Source organism: Morus notabilis, unplaced genomic scaffold (genome assembly GCF_000414095.1).
Source record: "Morus notabilis unplaced genomic scaffold, ASM41409v2 Scaffold245, whole genome shotgun sequence".
Taxonomy (NCBI): domain Eukaryota; kingdom Viridiplantae; phylum Streptophyta; class Magnoliopsida; order Rosales; family Moraceae; genus Morus; species Morus notabilis.
The window spans coordinates 4,179-21,854 of record NW_010363297.1 but is presented as its reverse complement, the minus strand read 5'-3'; the positions used below and the strand labels follow the sequence as shown (position 1 = coordinate 21,854).

The window sequence follows — 17,676 nt, the reverse complement described above, 5'->3', positions numbered from 1 at the left end:
TTACCCGATTATCCATTTTTCAAAATTATTTATATATAATTCTAAGTATTCATATTTAATTGCAGAAAATCAAATAAATTCAAAAAAGAGAAAAATTATGTTTACTATTCACAACTCAAGTCTTAGTATAAACAAACACAACTTCAAATAGATTTTCATTTCAGACTATAACTCAAATGTATACAATCAAACACAAACTCAAGTTACAACTTCAATTCAAGTTATAATTCAAACTCAACTCAAGATCTACACTCAAGACACCCCAACTTAAACTCCGTAAAAGAACAAGCCCTTAGTCTCTGAAGTTATGAATTACTTTCATTAACTGCTTTTTATTAGAATTTATGTTACCAACAGATGAGAAAAGTGGGGAATATTGTGATCATGTGGGTTTTTATTAGTTTTTGACACAAATTCTAATAGAAAGGCTAAGTCATCGTACTATTTCATTTTTTCATTTATTTTTAACAGAAATTCTAATAACAGGGTTTAAATGGGACTAGTTTAAAATTCAGAGCAAAATATAGGCGACTTTAAAGTTTGAGGGTTGCAGTTATTCTTATTTTTATTGTTGTTGTTGCTGCATTACATTCTTGATACTAAGTACTCCGCGCTTTTTCATTAAGTATAAGCAATGTTGCCTGATTCTTATTTTCTGAAGCTCAAATTTTATTAGTTTACATATACGTAACTTATGCCTCAACAGAATATCATAATATCCCTCAGCGAGAAATCTGTATTATATATGCAATATTTTTAGACGGTAGATGGATAGCTGAAATTTTTGTATCCAATCTAAAAAAGGACGGATTCGACATTTCATGTCCCCAAAAAACCGTTTAAAAGTATTAAAATTTGATTTTTTTAATAAAAGTAAAAGTACCGACTTAAAATTATCAAAAACGTGAATACGATTTCGCTCTAACACAAGGTACTAAATTAACATGATCTCTTGTCTAATTGTTTAAACTTGTTCAAGTAGACAACTAATTTCACTGTGTAGAACGAGGGGGCGTGCGGCGTATTATAAAGCTTTGTGATTTAGAATGTCTATCAAAGTTAACTTCAAGAGATTTCAAATGGGGAGTTCTTTTTGGTGTCAATTTTAGGCCCAACCATTGCCAAATTTATCAGCTGGATTTAATAAATTCTTGTCCATCTGTTGGATTTCTTTCATTATTTAAACATCATTATCAATGTAATGCAAAGGGGTCCCTGTTGGCCCTTCATGTCGAAAAATTGTATTCAGATACTCGTCCTTTCTTTCTTGGCTGATTATTTCTTAATTATGTGATTTAGATGCTGATTAATGGTTATGCCTGTAAAAAGCATGAACTAGAAAAGGATGCCTGCCTTAATCTGTTTCGGCTGGCTCTTACCTCCAATAAGCTTATAATATTCTGTGTCATAATTTGTTTTTTTAGATATCATAATTTTTGAAAAAGAAAGTATATACCAAAGAAAAAGAAAAAGTAGTAGGAGTTGATAGCTCATTTTGTCTAATATGTATTAGGAAGATTACTATTCTAGTGATGATGGAATGGAATGTGTAAACCTCAGTGGAATGCAAATATGGTTAAGAAGATAAAAACCTTATGATTATTGCTCTATTACCAGTCTCTTTCGAAAAAATAAAAAAATAAATTAGAGAAATACTAATAGATCATTTTTTATAAAAGATTTCCACCCTCATCTTCCAAACAACTTGGCAGTATTTAGTAGGAAAAGATGCCACTTTGAAAAGGAGAATCTTCAAATTTTTTGATCTATAATCTTGCTTTAGGGACTCACGTCACAATTAACTAATCTCAGAAAAATTTTCTTTTAAAAGAATAAAATTAAATAACCAAATGCTTCATCCATTTCGCTTCTAGATTGATTCCCGCTAGCCAATTTATTTTGAATATCGGATGTAATTTGTCATATTTTGAGTTTTCTTGTGATAAACAGCCACAAGTTTAGAATAACATTACATAGTGGTGCAATTTTTACTTTCTAATTTGCCTAAGCACATGTGCTCTATAGCTATTAGCATGCATATTCGGTAGCCGGTAAGTAAGGGTGGCAATTCGTGTTAGTGAGTTATATTTATACCAATTCATTTATTAATTGTGTCAGAAAACATTAACTCAAACACGACTTGTTTATTAAACGTGTCAAAAATATCAACCTAAACACGACTCATTTATTAATCGTGTTAATCGTGTCAACCCGTATAATCTGTCCATTCATGGCACTTCGTGTTAAGAGGTCAATCCTAACCTAACCCATTTATTAATCGTGTCAACCCAGTTATGACTCAAACTCATTTATAATAAACCCAAACTCGCTAACTTCGTGCGGGTTTTTAGTTGTATCGGCCAACGCTAGCGGTAGGCCCCACAAACTCTTTGAAAGTGATTAGAGCTTAACTCGTGTTAAGAGGTCAATCCTAACCTAACCCATTTATTAATCGTGTCAACCCAATTATGACTCAAACTCATTTATAATAAACCCAAACTCGCTAACTTCGTGCGGGTTTTTAGTTGTATCGGCCAACGCAAGCGGTAGGCCCCACAAACTCTTTGAAAGTGATTAGAGCTTAACTCTTTGGAGGGTTTGTACTATAAATGGATATAAATGCAAGGTTATGGCAGATTACTCAATATGCTAGCTGTAGTTTATGCCTTAGTGACGCACTAGTAATCCCAATTTCATTTTCTTGGCAATTACATCTCCAAATAACAAAAGCAAAGATCAAAGAAAGAGAGAGTTCTAGACCATATAGAGAGGGAGATGGCTTCCTCATCTATGGCCTTTCAAATGAATATGACCAGTTGCTCCATTCATGGGAGGCCGCCGATCCCCGACAACTACGGGCGCTTCAAGTCATCATTGTCTTCCGCCGTCAAGGTTCGACGCTGATACTCCTGCTTTCCTAACCATTAAATCACTGATCAATTGTAGAAGATGGACGGTCACATGTGTATTTTTTCTTTTGTCATTATAATATTATAACAAGTATACGTATACGTAGACGTAAATGTATGACTAGCTAGCACTAATTAACCCTTCTGTATTTCTAACATATATATTTGATATGAAAAAAAAAAAAAAAAAAAAAAATTGATGAGCAGCCATTGTTGGGACGACTGCAACAAGCTGTTCCTGAGATTAGAATAGAAGCGATCTCCGAAACCATGAAGAACACTTCGGCAAAAATGATGGACGCTTTTGTTGATTCGGTCTTTGAATTTGTTGATCAACCATTGCTCCCATCTCAGGTACTTACGAGCACTCAACAATGTTTTTGACGCTTTCTAATGATCTCAAACAAATTCAAAAGTTTTTATAATATCAAAGTAATTTAAATACATAAATTACTTGCAGAGCAACTATGTGCCGGTTGATGAGTTAGGAGGGCCTGTGGCTGTCACCAGCATTGAAGGGGACATTCCTGATAAATTTCCCCAAGGTGTTTACATACGAAATGGTCAGTTTTGTTGGTATCAATATTCCAAGTTTCTATTTTTGTTTCTTTTATTTCTAAATGTACGTCTACACCTAAAATATTGATTATTGTAAGTCAGATCTACATTTATTGACGAAACTGAAGCAGAAAATGGTGTTGATTTAGGACAAAAAATTTTAATATTATGGTATGAAATTTAGTTAAAACCTATGTATTAGATGCGGATATAATTGTTTGTCGCTTATGACTTTGTTCATTATGTGTTTGTTGTACTATATAGGGAGTTTCTCCCGTAAGACCAAAAAAATAAAACGACCGGTAGTTTCTTTTTTTTTTTTAACCGTTTTCGGCCGTTAAATCTGTATCAGAAACTGTCTGTTTTACGTATTTTTTCAATCTCATTTGATTTTAAGCAAATTTAAAAGTCAAAAAACTGGTCTTATCGGTAGGATGACCTACCAGAGACAGTTTCATATATATATAAATATATATATAAATACATATATATAAATATATATATATCACAATAAGGAAAAGAATTAATAAAGAAAATGTACACGTACAATTATAAAGAAAATTCGTACACGTACACTAGATGGAGAGAGATTAATAATTAACAGCTTCGAACTACCATGGAAAAGACATATAAATTAAAACTAAAAGAAGAAAGACGATGGTGATTTTTCTTTTTTTTCATGGTAAGTGTATTTGCTTTAACATAATTGGTATTCTGATGTTGTGGTTGCAGGACCAAATCCTCTTTTCGGAGGACTAAAATCAACAAAATCTATGTTTGGGAAGTCAAACCACATTTGGGTGGAAGGAGAAGGAATGCTTCATGCTTTATATTTTAGCAAAAATAAAAATGACTCCAATTGGATTGTTCACTACAACAACAAATACGTTGAAACCGAAACTTTCAAGTTAGAAAAAGGAAGAAACAAACCCTCTTTTCTTCCTACTGTTGGAGGCGATTCATCCGCTGTTCTATTTGCTTATTTACTGAATTTGGTGCGTTACACACACTTATATATATTATATATATATATATATATATATATAAAAACTTGACAATAAAAGATCCACACGTTCATGAATAGAAGTAATTTTCTTTTAATGCATCTTTTATTAGGGGAGGTTTGGCATGGTAAACAAATACATGAGCAACACCAACGTGTTTGAGCATTCAGGGAAGTTATATTCAATCGCAGAAAATCATATACCTCAAGAGATCGACATTTCTACGTTAAAAACATTGGGCGATTGGAATCTCTCACGAGCTTGGGACAGACCTTTTACAAGCCATCCAAAGGTACAATATTGTTATTTTTCCCCTAGCACACTTTGATACCAATATTAATGTTTAATTACGTAGTTTTTTTTATAGTTATAATGTTTTCCTTCTTTTCTTTCTTATAAATTAACATATTACAGAAAGCTCCCGGCACTGGAGAGTTGGTTATTATAGGGATGGATGCAATTAAACCTTATTCTGAAATAGGAGTAATTTCTGGTATTTATGCAATACAAGCTCTATGATTTTGAGAACCAACATTTGTCACACAATGAATACAGTTATTGATATTATTCTTTCAAGACATTTCAATTAATTTGCCAAATCCGATGAGTTTTTCAGCTGATGGAAATAAAATAGTTCACAGAGCAGATTTCAAACTCGATCGGTGTACATTTTGCCATGACTTTGGAGTTACAAAGAGGTAAAAGCTAGCTAACAATTATTTTCCCCCCAAATAACCAGATAGTAGCAATTGAAGAAATATTATAGTATTAATTAATTATTCTAGAAACCGATGTTGAGTTATTATCAAACTTAGTAATTTGTTATATATTTAGTAGTTAGTTGAAAATTAATAAACCTCATAAAACATATATATTTGTATGTACCATTGGCTTGTAGGTACAACGTGTTCATGGATTTTCCAGTTACAATAGACATTATAAGGCTTGTCTGCGGAGGCCCGTGAGCACTTTAATCCTTGCAAAATTCTATATTTTTGTGTCTGCATCATTAATTTAGTGGCTCGTTTATACAAGTTATAATGTACCTTTCAAAATCATTTTGTTGGTATATATGTCTAGATTAATAAAGTACAACAAGGAAGGGTACGCAAGGATAGGGGTTATGCCCCGCTATGGTCACGCAAATTCCATCAGATGGTTTAAAGTTGAACCAAATGCCACATTTCACATTATTAATTGCTTTGAAGATGGCGATGACGAGGTATGAATCACTTATAACATGATTAGTGTTAAGAGTAATTATATTCCTAATTGATTTTCTTTCAAAGGATCAAAATTATTAATTACTAGTTGATTATGGCGAATTTTAACCAAAAAAATGCTGATAATATGATCCAAACATTTGTGCTTGACATATATAACAAAGCAGGTTGTGATCTGGGGTTGTAGAGCTCTTGAATCGGTTGTAGCTAGCGAGGCAAAAACTGATATCTCTACTGGAGATGCTTTACTGCATCATCGTCCTTACGAATGGCGATTAAACATGCGAACGGGACAAGTACTTAAGGAGAAGAATCTCACTGCTGATGCAGAATTTTCTATGGATTTTCCAATAATCAATCCAAATTTTACTGGTCTTAGAAACAAATTTGGTTACACACAAGTTGTTGATCATATGTCGAGCTATACTTCAGGTGATTTATATAAGGAAACAAATCAACAATTGTTTGTCCCTTTTTCTCTTCTTTTCAAGCATAGTAAGGCTATAGGTATTAATTTAAATGCTATTTGATCAACAATGTAGGTACTATATTTAAATTTGGCGGCCTGGCAAAGCTACATTTTGATCAACTAGATACAAGATATTCGTCGGTACTAAATATCCTCCATAATATTATTTATTTTGATCACTTTTTTTTCTTCTATTTCATGCAATATTATATGATTTCTTTTTACTTTATGAATACTGTGAACTAGACTAAAAGTGAATCTAAAGAGGCGATAAAAGTGGAATACCATATGTTTGAGAAGAATACCTTCTGTACTGGAGCTTCTTTTGTTCCTCAAGAAGGAGGCGTTGAAGAAGATGATGGTTGGATTGTCACTTTTGTTCACAATGAAGATACCAACACATCCCAAGTATGATTTTACCACATCTAACTTCCCTTTTTCTTTTAGTGCTGCATATATATTACAAGTTAATCAAGATTATTTACTATTTCTATTTTAATTATAATTTGACATTTTCAGGTACTTGTTATTAGTACAAAGAAGTTTTCTAGTGAGCCAGTTGCCAAATTTACGTTGCCGTGCAGAGTTCCATATGGATTTCACGGAGCTTTCATATCAGCCACAATATAACATACCTATGATCAGCACAAGTATTTTGGAAAGATGTACGAAATCACAGATTATGTATTCTTCTTTAATTTATAGCTATTAAACCTGAGAAAAGACAACAATGTTAATATTGTTCTAAATGTCAGGATTAAGCGTGCGTGTTGTTGATAGGCCACCGAGCTGATCTTCTCATTGACATGTAGTCCTTCTCATTAAGGTCGTGTACAGTCTGGTTTGGTCCCAAACTACTAGCTTGGTCAGACCGGACCGTCTAGATGATCTGTAAAACTCAAAATCAAGATTCAAGACCAGACCATATAGACTTTTGTATTAAAGGAAATCAAGGGAAAAAACCATAATTACCGCTCAAGATGATAAATATTATTTATGTTACTACACTAAAAAAATAAACAATGCCATTCAATTAATAAAGAGAAACTAAATGCATAATGACACTTAATTATTTAAAATGACATAGATAATAGGTCTGTAAAAAACTATGACAAACCATGTATTTTTCTGAAAATCAAACTAGATCAGACCATTTCATGGCATTTAGATTTTGGACCGCAAGTTTGACCTTGTGGATCAGGCCATAAGAATGGCCCTTCTTTCTAATATTAGTTTGGTCTTTATAAGTGAGTTCTTATGCTTGTGTACTTGTCATCTAAATTTCAAGATACTCTTTGATGTAGCGGAAGCTTGGTTAAAGAAAAAGATGAAAATAAAATAAAAGGGTAACCAATTAACTTGTTGATTCACATAGAATATTAGGAAAATTAGTTTAAAAACCGTTGATTCACACATAATACCAGAATTTGGGAAGAGAGAATATTTGAGAAAAACTCTGAAATTTTATTCGACTGAACTGGTTTTCATTATAAGAGGGCGTCCATATAAATAGGCAAAACAACTAACCTATTCTATAATTAAAATATTGAAAAAATACGTATTTTTCCAAAAAAGGAAAATTATGAACTGAAAACTAAATCAGAAACTATTAGATGCAAGGAAAAAGGAAACACAATCAAAATTGGAATCTAAATTTCCTAGGTCAACCTATTACAAAAACAGAAATTACTAAAAATGAAAAAAAAAAACCCCTTTGGAGGCCTAAATGAAGGAATTTGCCCAAAAACGAAGGAATTTTCTTGTATGTTGGTCCGTTTCCATTCAGAAAAACACATTTTTTATCCAAATCCGACATCGTCAAAAGGAGACTTTTCTGTGGACGTCCATGAGTATTTAATTAAATAGACTTTTCTCACTTTTTCCCTAAATATTTTGTACTTCAACAAATTACCTCCTACACTTTAATTTTGATAATAAACTTCTAAAATTTATCCTATTGTTGCAATGTGCATGTCTCAAATCGAATAACATGTTTAATTTGGTGATGGAAAAGAAGAAAGTTAGTTGTTAAAATTAAAAACTTAGGGGATGTTTTTCCAACACATAATAAATTTAGGAGTGAATTGTCAATTGTCCGAGTTGCACATCGATATTTTGTCTAAATATCGTTATTAATTTGGGAGAACATGCAATTATATGATAAGGTTAAGGGCTTAATGTCAAAATTCAAAGTTGAAAGAGTAATTCGCCAAAAACAAGAAGTTTAGGAAGTATGGTGCTAAAGCCCATTTCAACTAACATGATATTTTTTGTGACTCAATTAACGCGATATGAGTAAATTGTACTGTTGCAATTTAAACTATTCGTTTTTTGTATAGTGAATCTCAAACTTTTAATTTTTACTAATTGTACCATGAACTTTAAAATCAATAGCACTTGAGGTCCCGTAGCTAATGAACATTATAAAATTAGCAGTTTAAGACACGAGATTTTCACAAGAAATGCAAAGATGTTACATACGTTAAATCTTATATCTTGAACTATCAATTTAATGATACTATTAGTTATTGAACTTCAATTGCCACTAAATTTAAAGAGAGTACACATTTTGCCAAAATTAAAAGTATAGGGTCTATTGTACAAAGAACGAATAGCTCAGAATGCAACGGTGCAATTTACTTATTCACTAAATATCCAATACAAATATACATACATTCAAACATACATATGCGCAAATAGTATATATATCTTAGTACTCATTATAAATCCAATACAAATATACACGCGCACAAACACCTATACACACATGCGTCAGCAGCGTCACTCATAGCTACTTATATGTGTGTGGGGGTGGTAATGTGTAGATTAATAAAGTATAGCAAGGAAGGATATGCAAGGATCGGAGTTATGCCACGCTATGGTGATGCAGATTCAATCAAATGGTTCAAAGTTGAAACAAATTGGACATTTCACATCTTTAATTGTTTTGAAGATGGAGATGATCGAGGTACGTATATAACTCAACAACATTAATTATAAATTTATAATATAGTACTTTCATTTAATTAATCGCGGTATATAACATATTTCATTAAAACAAGAATGATTTAGATTGCTAAAACTAATTAGTACTAGCTAGCTACTAGAACCACACGATATATATACTAATTAATGTTGCTAGATTTAACATTAGTACGTGTTATGAGAATGTGTAGGTTATAGTATGGGGTTGTAGAACTCTTGAATCAGTCATGCGCCAGGACCTTTATTTAGATCCAAGCACTAAGAAAAATATTGACACCAAACTTGGAGAGGGACTATTATACGATCGTCTTTATGAATGGCGACTGAGCATGCGAACGGGAGAAGTTAGTGAGAGAAACCTCACTGCTGATACAGAAATTTCCATGGATTTTCCTATGATATTATATTCCCAAGAACAAATTTGGATATTCCCAAGTCCTTGATTTACGGCGAACTCAAATGCAAGTAATGACTGATATATCTATATTTTTGTATATTTATAAGTTGTTTATTTATATGGTATATATATTAATCTTTATTAAATCTGATTAATATTGCAGATAATATGGCTAAATATGGAGGTCTAGCTAAGCTACACTTTGAACAATCATATACAAGATTTTCTTCGATAAATAAGGACTCTGCCATTCTCTAGTCACTTTTTTTTTTCCTCTTATTTTTCAGCATTAAGGAGTCATTCATAATCCTGTATTTCTCTTAATTACTACAATTTATTTCTTTCTATGTGAAATAGACAAGTACAAAAGAGTTTGAGGAGGTGATAAAAGTGGAATATCATATGTTTGAGAAGAACACTTTTTGCAATGGAGCTGCTTTTGTCCCCAATAAAGGAGGCCTTCAAGAGGATGATGGTTTGGATCGTCACGTTTGTTCACAATGGAGATACCAATACATCTCAAGTAATTTTAATAATTAATTACCAAATATAATCGGCACTGTTTTTGTTGCTTTTCATGTTAATCTTGCTATATATTTTAGGTTGACTTATAAATCATGATTTTCATTCTGACTAATTTCTTAACTAATGTATAACTTGCAGGTTTTTGTGATTGATGCAAAGTAGTTTTCTGATAAGCCAATTGCCAGGCAGAGTTCCATATGGATTTCACGGGGCTTACATACCCATGTCATGAACAATTTAAGCATTCTAATTAATAAGATTAGTGTTAGAATAAGTAGCACTAAGATGTGTTGTGTGAAATTTAATTTCAGTTTTTAGTTTGGAATGATAATAGGATTTTTAAGTTATAAGTGAGTATATGAAGTCCTAAAAAATAATGAGTCGTGTTAGGAGTGGAATGGGAGTAAAAAAACTCTCGCGCTTTGGTTGTTTCCTTGTGTACCTTGTTTATTCCCCTATTCTTTCTTTTCGTCTTTGTTTTTTTTTTTTTTTTTTTTTCTCTCCTTTCATTTGCTTCATTAATCCATATATATATAATATTATATATGAACTTCAATTGAGGTAACAATAATTAAACTAGCTATATACAATCTACATATAATAAATCATAATAGATATTGAATTTGTTGGCGAGCAATATTATTAAGCAATTCTTACAATTCTTACATATATGCACATAACAAGTAATCTTTTATTAATAACCAGTCCATTAATGAGTGTCCTGCTTGCTCATCAAAATGTCACCAACTGATATTGCTAGATCACATAATATGACAGACAAAAATATAGATGTGATAGCCCTATATAATAAATGGATGCCATTATTTAGCTGATACTAATAACCCTCTTTGGTTCGGTCTTTTCCATCTATATCGTCTACATAGCCGAGCCTTTTTTTCTTTTTTTAGAAGCTGATATATCACAATACATTTATCATTGCCAAAAGTATTTAAAAAAAAAAAAAAGAAAGAAAATTTAACTTCCATGCACTTCAATATTATAAGGGATCATTTATGGAAACTCAAAGGAGTCTTATGTTAAATATGCCACTGTAATGTCTAGTTACCACTATATAAATATAAATATAAATATATATATATATATATATATCTATTGAGGTCTCTAAAATACATCGAAATTTTGAGAAGTATGTGGAAGCTTAGTTTCTAAAAAAATGTATTGATCCTTATATAGAACCGACAATATTAATACTCATCATAACAAAAATTAGTCTGCAGATCGAATCATGAAAAGCACAGGCACGCAGTGTGCGTGTACATTTTATACCAAATATACCGATCATACAAACGTAACCATTAAAAACAACTTCATATAGTTACATCTTATAATAATATAAATCCAAGTTGTCATTTGGATTGTTCTAGTGAGGAAAGCGGACAAACTGACAACGTAAATAAACCCAAAAGTACGAATCTTACCAATGGTACCAAACCAGGTTGCTGAAGTAATTGATATAAAGAAAAAAGTGGTAAAGATCTGTGTGTATGAATGTTAGGAACCACCGTATTAATGCGTGGAAGGAAAGGAGGGCATTTATGTCACAAACCAGCTCTTTCCTTGGTTCACCACTTCAATGGCGCCACTAAGACCACACCTATCAGTCCAACCACCTTATAACTAGCTTCATTAATCTACATCTAATATTAACTATACTCTATTAATCCACTACGTATAAACCCCTTCCTTTTCTCTTTCCATTCTCTCTCTCTCTCTCTCTCTCTCATGGAACTCTACCACCAAAACTCTCTCCTAAGCATCATCTATGAAGAGAGAAGTAGTACTCACGCTTCACTAGATCAAACCCCAACCCACAACTTCAACCACGATGAAATCTACGACGCTGAGTTCCAAGAGTACCTTGAGTTGGGCCAGTTCAGCCCACCAGTCCCAGCAAGCCCGGCCCAGCCCAGAATGCTGCCGCCGCCAAGCCCAGAATCACCGTGGACTTGCTCTCCCCTCCAAACCCCTTCCCCTTCCCTCCTCTACCACTGCATCGCCTCCCTCCACCGCCACGACGGCACCATCCACTCCATCGCCGTCTCAAACGGCGTCGTCTTCACCGGCTCCGACAGCCGCCGCATCCGCGCGTGGCGCCAACCTGACTGCACCGAGCGTGGGCTTCTCAAGGCCAAATTCGGCGAGGTCAGGGCAATCTTAGCCCACGGGGACACGCTTTTCACGTGCCACAAAGACAACAAAATCCGAGTATGGAACTTCAACAACTTCGCTAGCTTCAAAAAGGTTTGTTCCTTCCCGAGAACAAGCTCGCTGTCGTTTTCCACCTTGTTCTCGAGAGCCAAGAACGACGCCAAACGAAACCACAAGGAGTGTGTTTCGTGCTTGGCGTATTATCATGCGGAAGGGATTCTCTACACCGGCTCCCACGATAGGACTGTCAAAGCCTGGCGAGTCTCGAGCGGAAAATGCGTTGACTCGTTCTTGGCCCACGAGGACAAAGTCAACGACATTCTGGTCAACCAAGAGGACGGCTGTGTTTTCACCTGCTCATCGGACGGCTCGGTGAAGATCTGGAGAAGGATTTACAGAGATAACTCTTACACTCTAACGATGATCCTCAGATTCCAACCTTCCCCAGTGAACGCCATAGCTTTAAGCTTATCGTCATCTTCTTCTTCTTCTACTTCTTCTTCTTCAACTTCTTCACCATTTACTTTCGGTTCTGGGTTTCTATATTCGGGCTCTTCGGACGGGACGATAAACTTCTGGGAAAGAGAGAGAACTTCTTACAGGTTCAACCATGGCGGGTTCTTACAAGGCCATAGATTTTCCGTGCTTTGCCTGGTGGCGGTTGAGAAGATGGTGTTCAGCGGTTCGGAAGATACGACGATTCGGATATGGAGGAGAGAGGAAGGAAGCTGTTTGCACGAGTGTTTGGCCGTGTTGGACGGGCACAGAGGGCCGGTAAAGTGCTTAGCGGCCTGTTTGGAGGTCGAGAAAGTGGTGATGATGGGGTTTCTGGTTTACAGTGCGAGCTTGGACCAGACTTTCAAGGTCTGGAGGGTCAAGGTTTTACCCGATGAGGAGACTACATCCGACAGGATAATGGTGTGCGCATATTATGACTTTGAGAGGAATGATTCGAGAAAGACGGCAGCGTCGGCGACGGCGGGGATGGAGTACGAGACGATGACGGGGACGAGCCCTGTTTTGTCGCCGTCGTGGGTGGAGATTAAGAAGCGTCAATTAGGTCAACATTATTTTCAGTAGATCGATGGCCGGTTATATCATTTAGGGTTTTAAGGTTTTAGGGCATATTGGAAAGGCACAACTCCATTGGATCACCGTGATAGTTTTTTTGGTTGATTATATATATAGTGTTGGAATATTTGTATGGACTAGCACAATTCATTATTAATTCACTTAAATATGTCACAAAATTAGAGTATGGTTTTATAGACAATTATATTATAATATAGTTTATGCATGGTATTATAACAATGGTCAAAATGGGATGAACAATTTAAATTTTAATGTGTTTGAGGTCCTTGGATTTACTCTCTCTAAATATTTGGTCAGGCCAAATTTCTTCTCTATCAACATTTTTTGGTTAAGGCCCATTTTACCTAATGTGGCAGACAAAACCAATGGGTGAGATTTTTTGTTCCCCCTGTAGGTGTGTGTGGTCTGTGTGGGTGGAGAGAGGTAGAGAAGAGAAGAGTTCAAAATACTTCAAGCCCCCCTTTGATTTTCTCAGGTTATTGAGCTTGATTTCTGACGACCATGAGTGACGCTGTTCCTTTGCCAAATGGAGGAGGTAATCCTAGAACCGTCACTTTTCTATATGATTCAAAATTCAATTAAATAGTGTGTTTTTGGGTTTAATAATTTGATTGTTGTATTGATTTAATCGAGAACCTATTAGTTCTAGCATATAGTACTAGTTCATTTTCTCTATAGAATCCGGCAGAGCAATATGGTAATTAATTAAGTAAACATAACGATCAAATGTATAATAATATTGTTGTTACATGCACAATTGCATATTGCTCGTTTTATTTTTGTCTTTTTAAAAAAAATATTACGTATGAGAGAGAGAGAACGAGGCAGAGAAAAGTTCCAATGATGACCAGAACTAGCCAGCTTGGTTAACTACCGGATTCACGCCAAGGAATAAATAAGAGGCCGCCCCATAGTCGCTTTTATCGAGTATGTTGTCGCAACTAAATGCTTTTTTCTTTTTTTGTAGGGAACTAAATGCATGTAACTCCAGCTTTGTGATAGCTTAATTAAATCATCACGCCAAGAAAACAATATTGTTCAATAGAAAATATTTCGATGAAGACATATATAGAAGAGAAATTTTTTGATCTAAATACTTTATTGTAAATATAAACTCCAAGAATACCTTCTAATTAATAATTATCTTCAACATTCTAGTCATATGTAATTTTTTTAAAAACGTTATATTTATAGACATGTTCATTTCCTAATTCTTATTGATTTATCTCGTTTTATTAGGGCCATTAACATAAATGTGTAGAATAGCACCTTAAATTCAAAAATGTTTATTATTTCATTTAAAATTTAAAAAATAAAATTAAAAGAATACAAACCAAACCAAACCAATACAAACACACATAAAAACAAAATAGATGAAATAAGGAAAATCAGATTATTTTATCAAAATAGAGAATAGGTTTTAAGAGGGGTGCTAACCTAATTAGGATGTCTGGGCAAACTTAAATAGTAGTTGTCTATTCTCCTCAATTTATCAATAAAAAGTAGGGTTATTTGATCATATTCAATCATCATAGACATTACGGACATCAGCAATATCATATTATCATGTTTCCCCTAATCTTTTCATATTTACCATTTTGCTCTTTTCTCATCAATCAAAATAGTTAGGATAGGCTTAACCGCCCAATATATCTAGTTGGCTTGTGATATAACTTTTTCTACTAATTTAACAAAAATGGTATTCACCCTTAGGATTAAAACTCAACTACTCACATGAAGTGAGCCCATCATATAAATAGGTTGGATCCCACCAATTTATGAGTGTAGAGTTTTAACTCAATTCCGATTTAAATATCGGGTAGACTTTTGTGCATATTGAAATTTGAAAAGACACCCAACATGCATGCTTTGTCATTTACAAGTTTTGTAAACGTCAAAACACAATTATAAGTTAATATATAAACTCCAACATATGCTTATAACTTCATAAACTCCATCCACATGTAAAGAGATAAAATAGAATACTTATATATAATAGTCTTCTGCATGATATATCACATGGGAGTAAGGGACCACCAATTTCCGGAAAAGAAATAATATTTTATTGAAATTAAACTGTCTTAAAGCGACTAGGTCTAGCTGGATACATGCACCTACGTGCGTACGAGAAAAAAAAAAAAAAAAAAAAAAAAAAAAAAAAAAAAAAAAAAAAAGACGGACCCGAATATTTCACGGTGGTGGGTTGGAGCCCAGCCTAGTGGAAAGAAAACACGTAGAATAATAAAACATTAATAAAAACAGTACTTCAACTTCAACTTGTTAATTCAAAGCCGTGAAAATTAATAAGATTGATCTTCCTGATCATGAGTGGGAATACGAACGTGAGATCTGATGATGAAGAAATTTTCATAGATGAACCCAGCAAGCCCACCACCGATCAGGGGCCCAACCCAGTAAACCCAGTGGTCGGTCCAGTCCCAGCTCACCAAAGCCGGCCCAAACGACCTTGCTGGGTTCATTGATGCCCCGGAGAAGGAACCGCCGGCAAGAATGTTGGCTCCGACGACGAATCCGGTAAGCATTGGGCCCAGCCCATCAAGAGCTCCCCTCTTGGGGTCCACCATAGTAGCGTAGACGGTGAAGAGCAAGGAAAATGTGAGGATGATCTCCCATATCACTCCTTGGAAGTAGCCTACGCCACTTGCCAGCGAATGAATTGGAGTACTCTGTTATCAAATAAAAAAGACAAAACCTAATAAGTGGACGAAAATATGAATAACACATTCATTGGTTTAACTTAATAAGAAAGTTTTTAACAATTTGTTGGCTTGGAATTAAAACAACAAAATGATCACCACAGTATATGACTGTTTTGGTCATTGAATATGAGGAGAAGCGACAAGTAACAATTCTATACTACTTAACTAGGAAATTACTATGCAAATTGCTTAATTAATCCTAGCCAGCAATCACTTAGGTGACATTTGATTGATAGGTTCAAAATTATGGTTTATGATTCTAATTTTTGAAATTTAAATTTTTTATAAGAGAAGAACATTATAGCATAATTAAGAACCATAATTCTAAACTAGAAATAATCGTTATAACAAACGTCATCTTAAATAATTCTTTAGAAAAATGCATAAAAATATTAAAATTCGCGTTGAGAACCACAATTAACAAAGATTGCTCCCAATTTATGAGTCCTATATTGTGGGACCCACTCTCTGTTAATGTATAGCGTTGAATCATCAGCATCATTTAATCTTATTTTGATAAATAATTTTCTTGAGAATTGATTAGGTACTTGGATTAGTTGGAGCTCTAATTTATAAATGTGTTTTATAGATGACTATCCATTAAAGAATCAATAATAATAGATGTGTTAACTTTAATATTTTCAAAATTATAAATATTTGGACTTACTAATCCTCCAGTAAGGTACTGTAAAAGAAAACAAGCCAATGAAGATGCCAACAATTGATCGATCCAATAGAGCAGAGACCGGAAGACGGTGATGTGTCCACCGGCGAGGAGGCCAATAGTGACAGCAGGGTTGAGATGACCACCAGAAATGTGGCCAGCGGATATCGTCACGGCCACCACCAGCGCGTGTGCCACGGCCACAGCAAATAGTCCCACTAGTGCACCACCCCCTAGTTTATCTGCAAGTACTTGCATCCACCAAATATCAATAATTAATGGATTTTTTGAGTCCAAAAAATCACAAAATATACCCAAAAAAAAGAAAAAAAAAAAGTTAAAACTAGTTTATCTGCAAGTACTTGCATCCACCAAATATCAATAATTAATGGAGTTTTTGAGTCCAAAAAATCACAAAATATACCCAAAAAAAAGAAAAAAAAAGTTAAAGGCCTTTTCATAATTACCGGCAGTGATGGCGGTTCCGACGCCGGCAAAGACGAAGAGGAAGGTGACGATGAACTCAACGATGAGTGCTCTAATGCAGTCAGGCTGAGCAGCCTCTCGGGTGGTTCCCAAGGCTATTTTGGCCATTATATTTTTGGCTATATGCTCAAGAGAATTTTGCCAATGAACTTTGTCATGCAGTTTGCTTGACCTGGCTCTGTTAGTACAATGAGAATGCCAATCAATATATAATAAGTGTTACGTCTATGTGCTCATTATTATTTCTTTTGACATCATGATCAATGATCATCAGCTGCCCTGTTATGGTGGAATATAACTATTCTCTTTTTATGTGAAATTACAAGTTCACCCGTTGACTTTCGATTTATTTTGTAGTTTTGCCATTTAAGAGAGAATAAAAGGAAATGTTATTTGGTTAAAATTAGTTTAAGAATACCGATATGAGGTCATACATATATATCATGCGCCTTGATTCATGAATGTGAAAGGGAAA

At 34.2% G+C, this 17,676-nt stretch overlaps 3 protein-coding genes across 3 annotated transcripts; 2 read left to right on the top strand and 1 right to left on the bottom strand.

The window, feature by feature from the left end:
* Nucleotides 1-2,775: 2,775 nt before the first annotated feature.
* On the top strand, nucleotides 2,776-6,793 carry LOC21393988 (carotenoid 9,10(9',10')-cleavage dioxygenase 1). Its single transcript, XM_024169502.1, has 13 exons — nucleotides 2,776-2,892; nucleotides 3,114-3,263; nucleotides 3,370-3,472; nucleotides 4,200-4,462; nucleotides 4,584-4,763; nucleotides 4,886-4,964; nucleotides 5,088-5,169; nucleotides 5,370-5,432; nucleotides 5,552-5,693; nucleotides 5,862-6,126; nucleotides 6,237-6,304; nucleotides 6,410-6,571; nucleotides 6,683-6,793. The coding sequence occupies exons 1-13, from the start codon at nucleotides 2,776-2,778 to the stop codon at nucleotides 6,791-6,793; spliced, it is 1,785 nt and encodes a 594-aa protein (XP_024025270.1).
* A 5,020-nt stretch (nucleotides 6,794-11,813) lies between these two features.
* Nucleotides 11,814-13,372, top strand: LOC21393986 (protein JINGUBANG). The gene has a single exon (XM_010104083.2). It carries the CDS (start codon nucleotides 11,814-11,816, stop codon nucleotides 13,317-13,319), a length of 1,506 nt encoding a protein of 501 aa, XP_010102385.1. The 3' UTR covers nucleotides 13,320-13,372.
* Nucleotides 13,373-15,371: 1,999 nt separating this feature from the next.
* Nucleotides 15,372-17,420, bottom strand: LOC21393985 (aquaporin TIP4-1). Its single transcript, XM_010104082.2, has 3 exons — nucleotides 17,183-17,420; nucleotides 16,719-16,957; nucleotides 15,372-16,018 (listed from the first exon to the last, which is right to left on the bottom strand). Exons 1-3 carry the CDS (start codon nucleotides 17,307-17,309, stop codon nucleotides 15,632-15,634), a joined length of 753 nt encoding a protein of 250 aa, XP_010102384.1. The 5' UTR covers nucleotides 17,310-17,420; the 3' UTR covers nucleotides 15,372-15,631.
* Nucleotides 17,421-17,676: the final 256 nt, after the last annotated feature.

What these genes read in the sequence shown, in the direction of transcription:
- LOC21393988 (XM_024169502.1), top strand. Translation starts at nt 2,776, where the DNA reads ATGGCTTCCTCATCTATGGCCTTTCAAATGAATATGACCAGTTGCTCC. An exon ending in TTGCTTATTTACTGAATTTG is followed by an intron (nt 4,463 to 4,583) that starts GTGCGTTACACA and finishes ATCTTTTATTAG; the next exon opens with GGGAGGTTTGGCATGGTAAA. An exon ending in TATGTCGAGCTATACTTCAG is followed by an intron (nt 6,127 to 6,236) that starts GTGATTTATATA and finishes TCAACAATGTAG; the next exon opens with GTACTATATTTAAATTTGGC.
- LOC21393986 (XM_010104083.2), top strand. Translation starts at nt 11,814, where the DNA reads ATGGAACTCTACCACCAAAACTCTCTCCTAAGCATCATCTATGAAGAG.
- LOC21393985 (XM_010104082.2), bottom strand. Translation starts at nt 17,309, where the DNA reads ATGGCCAAAATAGCCTTGGGAACCACCCGAGAGGCTGCTCAGCCTGAC. An exon ending in CGGAACCGCCATCACTGCCG is followed by an intron (nt 16,958 to 17,182) that starts GTAATTATGAAA and finishes AAGTACTTGCAG; the next exon opens with ATAAACTAGGGGGTGGTGCA. An exon ending in AGTACCTTACTGGAGGATTA is followed by an intron (nt 16,019 to 16,718) that starts GTAAGTCCAAAT and finishes ATTTGATAACAG; the next exon opens with AGTACTCCAATTCATTCGCT.